Source organism: Haematobia irritans, chromosome 5, assembly GCF_050003625.1.
Source record: "Haematobia irritans isolate KBUSLIRL chromosome 5, ASM5000362v1, whole genome shotgun sequence".
NCBI classification, from domain to species: Eukaryota; Metazoa; Arthropoda; class Insecta; order Diptera; family Muscidae; genus Haematobia; species Haematobia irritans.
In genome coordinates this window covers 90,934,336-90,949,913 of record NC_134401.1, presented here as the reverse complement: position 1 = coordinate 90,949,913, position 15,578 = coordinate 90,934,336, and the positions used below count along the sequence as shown (strand labels likewise).

Here is a 15,578-nt window from a genome sequence, read left to right as displayed (position 1 = left end):
ATATATATATATATATATATATATATATATATATATATATATATATATATATATATATATATATATATATATATATATATATATATATAGATTTGGTCAACATTTTATTTCTATAGAAAATGTTGTCAAAATTTTATTTTGTCAAAATTTTATTTCTATAGAAACTTTAAACTTAATTATATACGTATTTAATCGGCCTTTTTTAGTTTTACATATACGTATGGACTATGTGGTATATATTACGGTGTTAGGAAGTTTTAAGATACCTTGCCATCGGCTTCAGTAGAAGTTTCTACGTAATCCATGGTGAAGGATACATAAGCTTCGGCCTGGCCGAACTTACGGCCGTATATACTTATTTTAAAGTAAAAAAACTTATGTTTACATGAAATTGATAGGCAACCTAGAGCGTGCTTCATTTTCCGGTATATGTTCGGGAAAGGTATTAATATGGTAAAGTTTTTAAGTACTTTTACTTTTTCCGATTTATTGGACGGGAAACATAGCTTCTTTGTATGTTGTTGAAATATGATGCTTAATTTTCAGGTATGATCAGGAGAAGGATACTTCCCCTTGAAAAACCACAGGAAACACCCTCTCCTCGACTTTTGTTTAGACGGACGGTTTCAAATCTACATATCCGCCATATTTCTGTATATAAACGAAAACACATGTTATCCGATTTGTTTGAAATGTAAGGCACAAAAAGGTGGAAACCATGAAGTGAAAAACCAGTACTTCAGTTTTTGTACCAAACCTCCTCTGAGCCTATTCTTCAAAAGAATTAAAATCTTTTTCGAATTTATTTTCATCCCGAAGGATATGGTTGACTAAGTTAACACCGAATTTTCCTACAAATATGCTTCAGAAGGCGGAGTGAAGTGGGCCGGGTTACGCTAGTAAAGTTTACATATTTTAGTTTGTGATTTCACCAGAGTCGATCTATCGATGTCCGTCCGTCTGTTGAAATCACTCTAACTTCCGAAAGGAAAGGAACTTGGAACTTCGCACAAGTAGTTGTTATTGATGTACGTCGGATGGTATTGCAAATGGGCCATATCAGACCACTTTTACGTATAGCCCCCTTATAAACCGACCCCCAGATTTGGCTTGCTTGGAGCCTCTTAGAGAAGCAAATTTCATCCGATCCGGTAGAAATTTGGTATGTGGGGTTTATATATGACCTCTAAAACCCATGCAAAAATTGTTCCATATCGGTCCGTGGTTATATATAGCCCCCATATAAACCGATCCCCAGATATGACCTCCGAAGTCTTTTGGAGGAGCAAAATTCATTCGATCCGTTTGAAATTTGGTTCGTGGAGCTAGTATATGGTCCCCAACATACATGCATGAATTGGTCCATATCGGTCCATAATTATATATAACCACCATATAAATCGATCCCCAGATTTGACCTCCGGAACCTCTTGGAAGAGCAAAATTCATCCGATCCAGTTAAACTTTGGCACATGGTGTTAGTATATAACACCCATGTAAAAATTGGTCCACATAGATCCATAATTATATGTAGACGCCATCAGAGAATCAAGCCGCCGAGTCGCGCCGCCGATTTCAGTGGCCGCTGTATATGTCGGCTCACCACTACTCAAATTTTAGCAGCCAATTCGTCAAAAATATCGATTTAAATTAGAAAAATGTATTAATAATTGTCCTATTTTTTGCCAACATTTTGAACCGTCTACCTACAATCAATCAATTTCAAGCTGCTATAATAATTTTGCAAAAATGTAGCTCAGAAAATTTGAATGTAAGATTTGATTGTAAGATTGGTTGTACAACTAATCTCATACCATTCGGATAACTTCAAATTGATTTGATAATTGATAATTGTCCGCCGCCGAATCAACAAATTTATATCAGCTTAGCCGTCAAGCATCCGGAGGCAAAAATTTTGTGTCAGCCGCCGCCGACAAAAATGGGTCGGCTTCATTCTCTGGCCCCCATATTAACCGATCCCCAGATTTTGCTTTCGGATCCTTTTTGTAATTGTTACGTTGTGCGAAATTCACAAAACATTCAAATATGAAGACCAGATCGTTGATAAAAATTTATGGAAACTATATCTAACTTTGAACCGTTTTTTTTCAAAATCAATAGCGCTTGTCTTTGAGCTGATGTTAGACCATACACACAAAAATTGTTTTTTTCTGATTCAATCACGAAATTAATTAATCCAATTAATTTTTTAATTGAAATGTCTTTAATCACAAAAATGGTAGTATCAATTAAAAAATTAATTGAAGGTCAATTAACAAATTAATTGATTCAATGCGATTGATTTTTGTTTCAATTAAAAAAATTGTTGAATCAATTAAATTTTTAATTGAATATTTTTTAAAACTCAATTAAAATTTTAATTGGAATAATTTTCGTGAAATTTTTTTCTGTGTATGCCAAATTTGAGAACGATCGGACTTAAGCTCGAGCTGTCGATTTGTTTTTTTTTCGACCACCATGGTGCTCTACGGAATTAAGTAATATGAGGAAATCCTGCAGGAAGCTCTTTAACAAGGCAATGTCCACTAGAGCCCCTGAGGATTGGGACGCTTACAAGAAGAATCTGAGAGGATAAAAGCGAGAACTGAGAAATGCTCAGCATAACTCTTGGAATGATTACTGCAGCAGTATTGTGAATACGTTCGAGGCTTCCAGACTACGGAAGGTTCTAGCATCCACCAACTCCGCTCCAGGTTTCATTAAAACATCGGAGGGCAATTGGACAACGTGCAGTGAGGAGACGCTGGAGGTACTATTGGACACACATTTTCCTGGAAATCAGACGGTTGAACCAGGTTCTGGCGGTGCCACAGTGGCTCCGCGGTCGTTTCCTATCGAGGAAATTGTATCGGAATCTAGAATAAGATGGGCGTTAAATAGCTTTGGACCCGGACCTGTTGGAATTACTCCGGCGGAGTTACAAGCAGTGACTGACAAAATTATCCCCTGATTGTCGGCGATATATAAAGGGTGTATCAACTTATCATATATCCCAGGAAAGTGGAGGGAAACAAAAGTCGTTTTCATAGCTAAAGCAGGAAAAGCCTCTCTCTCGAGGGCGAAGGATTTCCGACCAATCAGCTTATCCTCATTCCTACTTAAGACTCTGGAGAGGATGATAGACATGTATCTTAGAACTAGCGTGGATTCAAGTTTGCTCTCGAAACGACAGCATGCATACTCGAAGGGCAGGTCGAATGAAACCGCATTGCATGAACTAGTCAGCATTATTGAAAGCTCACTATCTGTCAAAGAATACACAATCGTGGCGTTTCTAGACATCGAAAGGGCGTTCAATAACGTCCATCCGAGCTCGATATTAAATGGACTGACAACTCTGAATGTTGATCCACGTATTCTTAGGCTGTTAGACGAACTTCTAAGGAAGAGACGCATTTCAGCCACACCAGGACAAGCAAACATACAAAGGTATGTGAACAGAGGCACTCCTTAAGAAGGAGTTCTATCACTTCTTCTTTGGAATGTTGCTATAAACGACCTTCTGGTTTCCCTAGAAAAAGAAAGGATACAAGTGGTGGCATACGGAGATGATGTGTCGCTAGCAGTCAGGGGAAAATTCCCATCCACAATCAGAGATATTATTCAGAGGGCCCTCCGGATGACTGAGAAATGGGCGGAAGACAATGGTCTTGGGGTAAATCTTGGGGTAAAGACAGAAATAGTCATGTACTGCAAAACCCCAAAACTCCCACGGTTAGGCCCATATCCTTAGGGGGTATTGAAATTCCCTTTGGTGAGTGTGCAAAATACCTTGGCGTTATTTTGGAGAGGAAGCTGAACTTTAAGCTTAATATTGAAGAAAGGGCGAGAAAAGCAACGGTAGCTTTCTACTCGTGCAAAAAGGCAATAGGAAAAAAGTAGGCTTTAAAACCAAAAATTGTGCATTGCTATACACGGCAGTGGTTAGACCTATAATGCTATATGGTGTTGTAGTCTGGTGGCCGGCACTTCAGAAACCGACTTGTTTAGATAAAGTTCAGCGTATGGCGTGCTTGTGTATCTCAGGCACATTCAGCAAGACAGGAAAAAATTCCCTTAATGTCATGCTGCATCTATTGCTTTTAGACATTTTGACCAAACAGTCAGCTGCAACAACGGCTGTGCGGTTGCGCGAGCTATCGCTGTGGTCGAAGTTCGGAGTACGTTCACAGTTCGGTCCTCAAAATAATGCCAGATGTGCTTAACGTAGTGGATTACACTTTGGCGAGTCCACTTTTCGACAAAAAGTTTGAGACTCTAATCCCCATCAATGAGGCGTGGTGCACACAGACCCCGGGGAATAAAGAATATATAGATTTCTACACTGATGGCTCCAAATTGGATGGACAATTGGGTTTCGGAGTATATTCTAATGATCTGGAACTTCGAATAGCTTAAAGATTACATAATCAATGTAGTGTTTTTCAGGCTGAAATATTAGCAATAAGAGAGGTGGCGAAATGGCTGAGAAGTAATGTTCCAAGCAATATTGGCATTAATATATACTCAGACAGTCAACCTGCAATAAAATTCTTGAACTCTGTGTTCCTCAACTCGAAAACGGCCATCGACTGCCGCAAATCTCTCAATGAGATGGCTGAGCAGTACAATATTCACCTAATATGGGTGCCTGGCCATAGGAACATACCGGGGAACTGCGAAGCGGATGAGTTGGCAAGGTTAGGGACTACCTTACATATTCCAGGGGAACTAGAATCTGTTGGTATGCTCCTGGCTACCTGCAAGCTCATGCTGCGTGAGAAGGCTGTTATGATGGCAAATGTTCGATGGGAGAATTGCAAGGGCTGTAACCATTTAAACTTAAACCGCACACTAGATATGCTAGTGTTCTCGAGACGTCAGATATCACTCCTGATATTTGCTATAACGGGTCGCTGCCTGATAGGCGATTTTGCAAAAACTATAGGCGCGAAGTATAATGACTATTGTATGAGTTGTCATGATGCGGAGGAAAAGGAATGAATTAAACACCTCTTGTGTGAGTGTCCTGCATTTTGTGTAAAGCCCAAGCAACTTTTAGGAGCATATAGCTTCAGATTACTGGCGGATCTGGAAAACGTTAACTTAAGCAGTCTGCTAATGTTTTTGGAACAATCTGGTTGGTTCAACAAAGAAAAATAATCAAGAAGGTTCAGCCGTTAAAACTAGAAGTGCCCATATGTATTAGGTACTTTTAGTTAATGTGGTATCACAATGGACTGAACAGTCTAAGTGAGTCTGAATCTTAATCGGGCTGCCACTTTAACCTAACCTAAGCTCGAGCTGTAGTTTGCACACAAAAATATCAACAAAGAGACGTGCAAAAAAGAGTGTTTTTCATATATTTCGGTATAAAAATTATATGTTTGAAACTCAAATTTGTGGCACATTATTTTTAAGTGCAAGCATATAATAATCATAACAATTTTGTAACACTAATATGTTCTAACATATTATGTTTAGGACATTATATTTTCTGAAATAAATCTCTGGATGCAAACATATATTAATTTGTAAATTTCGCATAATCATATTTATTTAGAAACGCCAGAGAGAGAGAGAGAGAGAGAGAATAGAGGAAAAATATAAAGATGGAGACGGTGATATATAACGATAAAGAATTTAAATCTAGGACGAAGGTGAGTCTCAGATAGCTCCTTCTTGGCATTACATACACATGTACAAACTCCTTATGCCCTATACCATAGTAGTGGTGAAATGCATAAAAAGCAAAAATGGTGAAAACATATTTTTCCATTTTGAAATTTCTTCTTTCAAATTAATTTCCAATGCACAACTCCTGTAAGGCCATACAGGATCCGAAAATTGAGTTTTTTCGTCTTATAACAGGTCCATGTATAATTCATTGGAGATGATTCAAATTTGTACTACTTTCGGATCAAAAGTTGGGGACCCAAACTACTTATTTGGAAGCTGTATTTTGCTAGATAATTAAGATTTAAGAACAAGACTACAGATTCTTTGAAGAAATAGCGACCGTTTATTATTTAAAAATTACAACAAAGTTAACCAAACCGAGGGGGGGGGGGACAATGGCTAAATAATATTCTGAAAATTTGATGATAGGTTTAAATTCAAATAAATAAAATTATGAATACTTCCATTACAATGGGGAGATATTTAGAGAACACTAAATTTCTTTTTTGTAGGACATATTTTAGCAAGGTCATTTATATTTGCTTTATTTTTCTAAACAAAAATATAAACAATTCCCATAAATTGCAAGCCATTATTTCCATCCATTTCTATTTTATCTTCTATTTGTATATAATTTAGTTTATTGATTAACATATATGTCTTTTGGTTTTTTTGTATACATTTCATTTGTATTACGAGTTAGTTCAATGATCAATTTATTTATATTTTATGTAAACAATAATAATAATAAAGGGGGGGAATATTTCGTTACCATTTTTATGTAATTTTCAAAAATTTTTTCTGTTATTCAAACATTTGTTGGGGATTTTTTGAAATTTGCAGCATTCAATTTTGTTTTGTTATACATGAGACAATACACTGACAATAATCATTTTGTGTTTTTTTTGTTGTAATTTTAATTAATAATCATGATAATACATAATAGTAATAATAATGATAATACAAGATTAATGCCATTTAATTGTATAATAATTATATAATAATGATAATAATAATAATAATAATGTTTATGTGTTTATATGACAATTTTTACTATTTTGTTTGTTTTTAACGATGTTTGTTTATTAAGTTTTTTTCATATTTCTTTTTTTTTTGTATTTTATATTTAGCTTATATATAAATTGTTTTTGTTTTTTTTTTTTTTTGCATTCGTCATTGTTTTTATTTAATAAATTTTCCAGTTATCATTTTTTTTAATATATAGTTTAATATTATTTAATAATTTGTAAATATGTATAATTTTCAGTTACTGTTTTTTTCATTATTTTTATATTTACTTTAAGTTTTTTTTTTGTTTGTTAATTTTTTTTATTTGTGTGTTGTGTCTTTTCTTCTGTATGTTTAGTGGGGTAAGGAGGGTAGGTGTAGAATTTTATTTTCCTTTTTTGTTCAATTTAATGTTGTTAATTATTCTTTGCTTTTTAAAGAAACAAACAAACATAAAAAAAACACATACAAATATTTCCTTTGGTTAGCAGTTTTATTTCCATTTCGTTAAGTGGATGTGTATGTGTATGTGGATACTTTTTAGACTGCATGATGGGTGTGGGGGGAGGGTGGATCATTTAACAATTGCAGTTAGCATTGGGTGTGCCTTGAGGTTGATCGGTCAGTCTTTGGCCTTTCTGGCCTCCGCCCACTAACGTCGGATCGGCATCTAAACTTTCAGACATTTTGTCGCAAATAATATCCACCAATCTTTCGAAAACAGCCTAAAAAGAAATACAAGTTAATAAATATAACAAAAAACAACAAGCAAAAGTTAAAGATGATTTAAAACAAGTGCGTAAAGTAGAAAGTTGGAAGAGGCCGACTATATCGTACCACCCGCATTGAATTAATAAACACATAAGCATTTGTGGGATTTCAATGAAATAGCTTTGGGAAAACCCGTATTTCTTTATTTAAGAAAATTTAGGGGGTACATGTTTATGGGAGCTTTATCTCAATCTGAACAGATGCCCCTGATATTAGGAGCTATACATGATTTTACTCCTACAGATATAGTCCATTAATAACAAAAGCAAATCGCTCTATTCATGAAGCCAAATTTGTGAAAACCCGGCAATATATTTATGTAAGAGCTATATGTAAATCTAAATACACTCAAAACAAGTAATTACGTAAAGTAGAAAGTCGGGCGGGCCCGACTATATCATACCCTAAACCACCCCCACTGAATTAGTAAACATAAGCATTTGTGGGATAACATTGGTATAGGCTTGAGCGATAAACCGCGTTTCCATATTTAAGAACATTAAGGTCTAAATTTGTATGGTAGTTGATACCACATAAGGTTACCTTGTACACCCTCAAAACAAATCTTCTCTGTAACATATAATCCAAAACATATTCTGTTTCAAGCATATATATGTTCAGAATTTGTTAAAAAAAAAAGTTTGTACAGTGCAAACATGATATGTTTCATCCTAAGAAAATAAATAAATAAATATAAAAACAAGTAAGGAAAGTCTAAAGTCGGGCGGGGCCGACTATATTATACCCTGCACCACTTTGTAGATCCAAAATTTCGATACCATATCACATCCGTCAAATGTGTTGGGGGCTATATATAAAGGTTTGTCCCAAATACATACATTTAAATATCACTCGATCTGGACAGAATTTGATAGACTTCTACAAAATCTACAGACTCAAAATTTAAGTCGGCTAATGCACTAGGGTGGAACACAATGTTAGTAAAAACAAGTATATACGGCCGTAAGTTCGGCCAGGCCGAAGCTTATGTACCCTCCATCATGGATTGCGTAGAAATTTCTTCTAAACACTGCCATCCACAATCGAATTACTTAAGTTGCGGTAACGCTTGCCGATGGCAAGGTATCTTAAAACCTCCTGACACCATATTCTAAATTGTATGTAAGTCCATACATGGTATATATTAAATCAAAAAAGATCGATACAATACGTATATAATTCAGTTTGACAAAGTTGACATAGAATTTTGACAAAATTTTCTACAGAAATAAAATTTTAACAAAATTTTCTATAGAAATAAAATTTTCACAAAATTTTCTATAGAAATAAAAATTTTGACAAACTTTTCTATAGAAAGACAATTTTGACAAAAATTTCTGCAGAAATAAAATTTTAACAAAATTTTCTATAGAAATAAACTTTTGACAAAATTTTCTACAGAAATAAAATCTTGGTAGATTATTTTTGGCTCGAGTGGCAACCATGATTATGAATCGAATAAAATTTGAACAAAATTTTCTATAGAAATAAAATTTTGACAAAATTTTCTATAGAAATAAAATTTTGACAAAATTTTCTATAGAAAAAAATTTTGGTAGATTATTTTTGGCTCTAGTGGCAACCATGATTATGAACCGATATGGACCAATTTTTGTGTGATTGGAGCAATTTTGGTATGGTTGTTAGCGACCATATACTAACACCACATGCTTAATTTGAACCGGATCGGATGATTTTTGCTCCTCCAAGAGGCTCCGGAGGTCAAATCTGGAGAACGTTTTATATGGGGGCTAGGTTAGGTTAGGTTAAAGTGGCAGCCCGATTAAGATTCAGGCTCACTTAGACTATTCAGTCCATTGTGATACCACATTTAACTAAAAGTACCTATTACATATGGGCACTTCTAGTCTTAACCACTGAACCTTCTCTATTATTTACTTTTGTGGAACCAACCAGATTGCTCCAAAAACATTAACAAACTGCTTAAGTTAACGTTTTCCAGGTCAGCTAGTAATCTAAAGCTATATGCTCCTAAAATTCGCTTACGCCTTACACAAAAAGCAGGACACTCACACAAGAGGTGTTTAATTGATTCCTTTTCCTCCACGTCATGACAGCTTATACAATAGTCATTATACTTCGCACCTATAGTTTTTGCAAATTCGCCTATCAGGCAGCGACCCGTTATAGCAGATATTAGGAGTGCTATCTGACGCCTTGATAACACTAGCATATCTAGTGTGCGGTTTAAGTTTAAATGGGGCCATATTTGCTTGGTGTCGTTACAACCCTTGCAATTTTCCCATCGAATATTGGCCATCATAACAGCCTTCTCACGCAGTAAGAGCTTGCAGGTGGCCAGAGGCATACCAACAGATTCTAGTTCCCCTGGAATATGTAAGGTAGTTCCTAGCCTTGCTAACACATCTGCTTCACAGTTCCCCGGTATGTTCCTATGACCAGGCACCCATATTAGGTGAATATTGTACTGCTCAGCCATCTCGTTGAGAGATTTGCGGCAGTCTATGGCCGTTTTCGAGTTAAGGAACACAGAGTCCAAGGATTTTATTGCAGGTTGACTGTCTGAGTATATATTAATGCCAATATTTGTTGGAACATTACTTCTCAGCCAATTCACCACCTCTCTTATTGCCAATATTTCAGCCTGAAAAACACTACAGTGATTAGGTAATCTTTTCGCTATTCGAATTTCCAGATCTTTAGAATACACTCCGAACCCCACTTGTCCATTCAATTTGGAGCCATCAGTATAGAAATCTATATATCTTTTATTCCCCGGGGTCTGTATACACCACGCCTCACTGTTGGGAATTAGAGTTTCAAACTTTTTGTCGAAAAGTGGTTTTGCCAGGGTGTAATCCACTACGTTAGGCACATCTGGCATTACTTTGAGGACCGAACTATGACCGTACATTTTTTCCGACCACAGCGATAGCTCGCGCAACCGCACAGCCGTTGTTGCAGCTGACTGTTTGGCCAAAATGTCTAAAGGCAATAGATGTAGCATGACATTAAGGGAGTCTGTTCCTGTCTTACTAAATGCGCCTGAGATACATAAGCTCGCCATACGCTGAACTTTATCTAAACAAGTCGGTTTCTGAAGTGCCGGCCACCAGACTACAACACCATATAGCATTATAGGTCTAACCACTGCCGTGTATAGCCAATGCACAATTTTTGGGTTTAGTCCCCACTTTTTCCCTATTGCCTTTTTGCACGAGTACAAAGCTACCGTGGCTTTTCTCGCCCTCTCTTCAATATTAAGCCTAAAATTCAGCTTCCTGTCCAAATAACGCCAAGGTATTTTGCACACTCACCAAAGGGAATTTCAGTACCCCCTAAGGAAATGGGCCTAACCGTGGGAGTTTTGCGATCTTTGCAGTACATGACTATTTCTGTCTTTGCTGGATTTACACCAAGACCATTATCTTTCGCCCATTTCTCAGTCATCCGGAGAGCTCTCTGTATAATATCTCTGATTGTGGATGGGAATTTTCCCCTGACTGCTAGCGCCACATCATCTGCGTATGCCACCACTTTTATCCTTTCTTTTTCTAGAGAAACCAGAAGGTTGTTTATAGCAACATTCCAAAGAAGAGGTGATAGAACTCCTCCTTGAGGAGTGCCTCTGTTCACATACCTTTGTATGTTTGCTTGCCCTAGTGTGGCTGAAATACGTCTCTTTATTAGAAGTTCGTCTAACAGCCTAAGTATACCTGGATCAACATTCAGAGTTGTCAGTCCATTTAATATCGAGCTCGGATAGACATTATTGAACGCCCCTTCGATGTCTAGAAACGCCACGATTGTGTATTCTTTGACAGATAGTGAGCTTTCAATAAAGCTGACCAGTTCATGCAATGCGGTCTCAGTAGACCTGCCCTTCGAGTATGCATGCTGTCGTTTCGAGAGCAAACTTGAATCCACGCTAGTTCTAAGATACATGTCTATCATCCTCTCCAGGGTCTTAAGTAGGAATGAGGATAAGCTGATTGGTCGGAAATCCTTCGCACTCGAGTGAGAGGCTTTTCCTGCTTTAGGTATGAAGACGATTTTTGTTTCCCTCCACTTTTCTGGAATATATGCTAAGTTTACACATTGTTTATATATCACCGTCAACCAGGGGATAATTCTTTCAGCCACTGCCTGTAACTCCGCCGGAGTAATTCCATCAGGTCCGGGGGATTTGAATGGTCCAAAGCTATTTAAAGCCCATTTTATTCTAGATTCCGACACAATTTCCTCGATAGGAAATGATCGCTGAGCCTCTGTTACACCGCCGGAACATGGTTCAACCGTCTGATTTCCAGGGAAGTGTGTGTCCAAAAGTACCTCCAACGTCTCCTCACTGGACGTTGTCCAATTTCCCTCCGATGTTTTAATGAAACCTGGAGCGGTGTTAGTGGATGCTAGTACCTTCCGTAGTCTGGAAGCCTCTGACATATTCTCAATACTGCTACAGTAATCATCCCAAGAGTTTTGTTGAGACCTTCTCAGTTCTCGTTTATATTCTCTCAGATTCATCTTGTAAGTGTCCCAATCCTCCGGAGCTCTTGTGGACTTTGCTTTGTTAAAGAGCTTCCTGCAGGATTTCCTCATATTACTTAACTCCGTAGTCCACCATGGCGGCCGATTTTTTCCCCTTGGCTTTCCTCTAGGGCAAGCAGCTTTGAGTGAAATGTTGAAGGCCTTCGTAATCCGCTCCACTGCGTGTTCGATATCTTGCACAGTGCTCATATTTGTCTCCGGCATTTCCGGTATCATCAAATTGAACGATTCCCTATACCTATTCCAATCAGCTTTCCTAACATTTGGCGGAAATATGGTCTTTGAAGTACGAACAGCCAATCTGAAACTGATGTAGCGATGATCTGAGAAGCTATGTTCCCTCAAAACTTGCCACTCAGATATCTTATCATTCAGTTCCGGAGAGGTCAACGTTACGTCCAAAACCTCTTGTCTGTTCCTGGTGACGAAGGTTGGTGCATCTCCCTTATTGCAAACTACCAGGTTAGTACGCAAAATAAACTCTATTAGCGACTCTCCCCTTGCATTAGTATCACTACTTCCCCAAATACTATGATGTGCATTTGCATCGCATCCCATAATGAGTTTTGTCTTTGTTTTTAGTGACTCCTCCACTAAGGTCTTAACGGCACAGGGTGGCATATCCCTATCATGTCCCATGTAGACCGAAGATACCCAATATTTGCATGTGGATATATCTAGACTGGCTACGACAGTGTCTGCATTGCTCAATGAAGGAAGCAGAAACAAGTTTAGTTCGTTTTTAGCAATTATACATGCTCGATTTATATCGTTACCGGTATTATGCAAAAGTTTGAAACCCGGAGTGCTTAATTCACAGATCTTGTTCTTATATATGTATGGTTCTTGAATAAGAACTATATCTATGTCTCCTTTCATCAGGAGAACTTTTAAGGCAGCACAAGCGGCCTTACAAATACTAACACCATGTTCCAAATTTGAACCGGATCGAATGAATTTTGCTCCTCCAAGAGGCTCCGGAGGTCAAATCTGGAGAACGTTTTATATGGGGGCTATATATAATTATGGACCGATATGGACCAATTCTGGCACGGTTGTTAAAGATCATATACTAAGACCATGTTCCAAATTACAACCGGATTGGATGAAATTTGCTTCTCTTTGAGGCTCCGCAAGCCAAATCTGGGGATCGGTTTATATGGGGGCTATATATAATTATGTACCGATGTGGACCAATTTTTGCATGATTGTTAAAGACCATATACCAACACCAAGTACCAAATTGCAGCCGGATCGGATGAAATTTTCTTCTCTTTGAGGCTCCGCAAGCCAAATCTGGGGATCGGTTTATATGGGGGCTATATATAATTATGTACCGATGTGGACCAATTTTTGCATGATTATTAAAGACCATATTCCAACACCATGTACCAAATTTCAGCCGGATCGGATGAAATTTTCTTCTCTTTGAGGCTCCGCAAGCCAAATCTGGGGATCGGTTTATATGGGGGCTATATATAATTATTGACAGATGTGGACCAATTTTTGCATGGTTGTTAGAGACCATATACCAACACCATGTACCAAATTTCAGCCGGATCGGATGAAATTTACTTCTCTTTTAGGCTCCGCAAGCCAAATCTGGGGATCGGTTTATATGGGGGCTATATATAATTACATACCGATGTGGACCAATTTTTGCATGGTTGGTAGTGACCATATACCAACATCATATACCAAATTTCAGCCAGATCGGATGAAATATGCTTCTGTTAGAGGCTCCACAAGCCAAATCTGAGGGTCCCTTTATATGGGGGCTATACGTAATAGTGGACCGATATGGCCCATTTTCAATACCATCCGACCTACATCGATAACAACTACTTGTGCCAAGTTTAAAGTCGATAGCTTGTTTCGTTCGGAAGTTAGCGTGATTTCAACAGACGGACGGAATCACGCTAACTTCCGAACGAAACAAGCTATCGACTTGAAACTTGGTACAAGTAGTTGCTATTGATGTAGGTCGGATGGTGTTGCAAATGGGCCATATCGGTCCACTTTTACGTATAGCCCCCATATAAACGGACCCCCAAATTTGGTTTGCGAGACCTCTAAGAGAAGCAAATTTCATCCGATCCGGCTGAAATTTGGTACAGGGTGTTAGTATATGGTCTTTAACAGCCATGCAAAAATTGGTCCACATCGGTTCATAATTATATATAGCCCCCATATAAACCGATCCCCCGATTTGGCTTGCGAGGCCTCTAAGAGAAGCAAATTCCATCCGATCCGGCTGAAATTTGGTACATGGTGTTAGTATATGGTATCCAACAACCATGCAAAAATTGGTCCATATCGGTAAATAATTATATATAGCCCCCATATAAACCGATCCCCCGATTTGGCTTGCGAGGCCTCTAAGAGAAGCAAATTTTATCCGATCCGGCTGAAATTTGATACATGGTGTTAGTATATGGTCTCCAACAACTGTCAAAAATTGGTCCGTATCGGTCCATAATTATATATAGACCCCATATAAACCGATCCCCAGATTTGGCTTGCGGAGCCTCTAAGAGAAGAAAATTTCACATGATCCGACTGACATTTGGTACATGGTGTCAGTATATGGTCTCTAACCACTATGCAAAAATTGGTCGAAATCGGTTCAATTATATATAGCCCCCATATAAAATGATCCCCAGATTTCACCTCTGGAGCCCCTTGGAAGACAAAATTCATCGGATTCGGTTGAAATTTGGTACGTGATGTTAGTATATGGAATCCAACAACCATGCATGAATTGGTTCATATCAGTCCATTATTATATATAGCCCCCATATAAACCGATCCCCAGATTTGACCTCCGGAGCCCCTTGGAAGAGCAAAATTCACACAATCCGGTTGAAATTTGGTACGTGGTGTTAGTATATGGTCTCTAACAACCATGCAAAAATTGGTCCATGCCGCTCTTAGAGGACCAAAATTCATCGGATCCGGTTAAGATTTGTTACGTGGTGAAATTTTGTACATTGTGCAGTATATGGCCGCTAACAACCATGCCAAAATTGGTCCATATCCGTCTATAGTTATATAAAGCCGATCCCCAAAAGCAATCTAGCAAAATTTTATTTCTGTAGAAAATTTTGTCAAAATTTTATTACTATAGAAATTTTTGTCAAAATTTTATTTTTATAGAAAAGTATGTAAAAATTTTATTTCTATAGAAAATTTTGTCAAAATTTTATTTCTGAATTAAATAGTATTTAATCGACCTTTTTTGTTTATCTATACTCCGTATGGACTAACTTACAATTGAGTAGACGGTGTTAAGAAGTTTTAAGAAACCTTGCCATCGGCAAGTGTTACCGCAACCCAAGTAATTCGATTGTGGATGGCAGTTTTTAGTACAAGTTTCAATGCAATCCATGGTGGAGGGTACACAAGATTCGGCCTGGCCGAATTTACGGCCGTTTATACTTGTTTTCTATGCAACTCTCTCTGACGTTTCTAAACATATATATGTTTATACGAAATTTTTAATTTAATATATGTTTGCATCTAGAGATATTATATTTAAGAAAAGGTAATGTCCCAAACATAATAGGATCTAACATAACAGGTTGGCTGAT

The 15,578-nt window shown here is 37.5% G+C and overlaps 1 protein-coding gene across 1 annotated transcript in view; it reads right to left on the bottom strand.

Moving 5' to 3' along the window:
• Nucleotides 1–6,737: 6,737 nt before the first annotated feature.
• Nucleotides 6,738–15,578, bottom strand: part of Rab3 (RAS oncogene family member Rab3) — a 137,439-nt gene continuing 128,598 nt past the window's right edge. Inside the window, exon 5 of the mRNA XM_075310468.1 lies at nucleotides 6,738–7,412. Within this exon, the coding sequence (XP_075166583.1) occupies nucleotides 7,266–7,412 (147 nt within the window). The 3' untranslated portion in view covers nucleotides 6,738–7,265. The remainder of the gene's footprint in view (nucleotides 7,413–15,578) is intronic.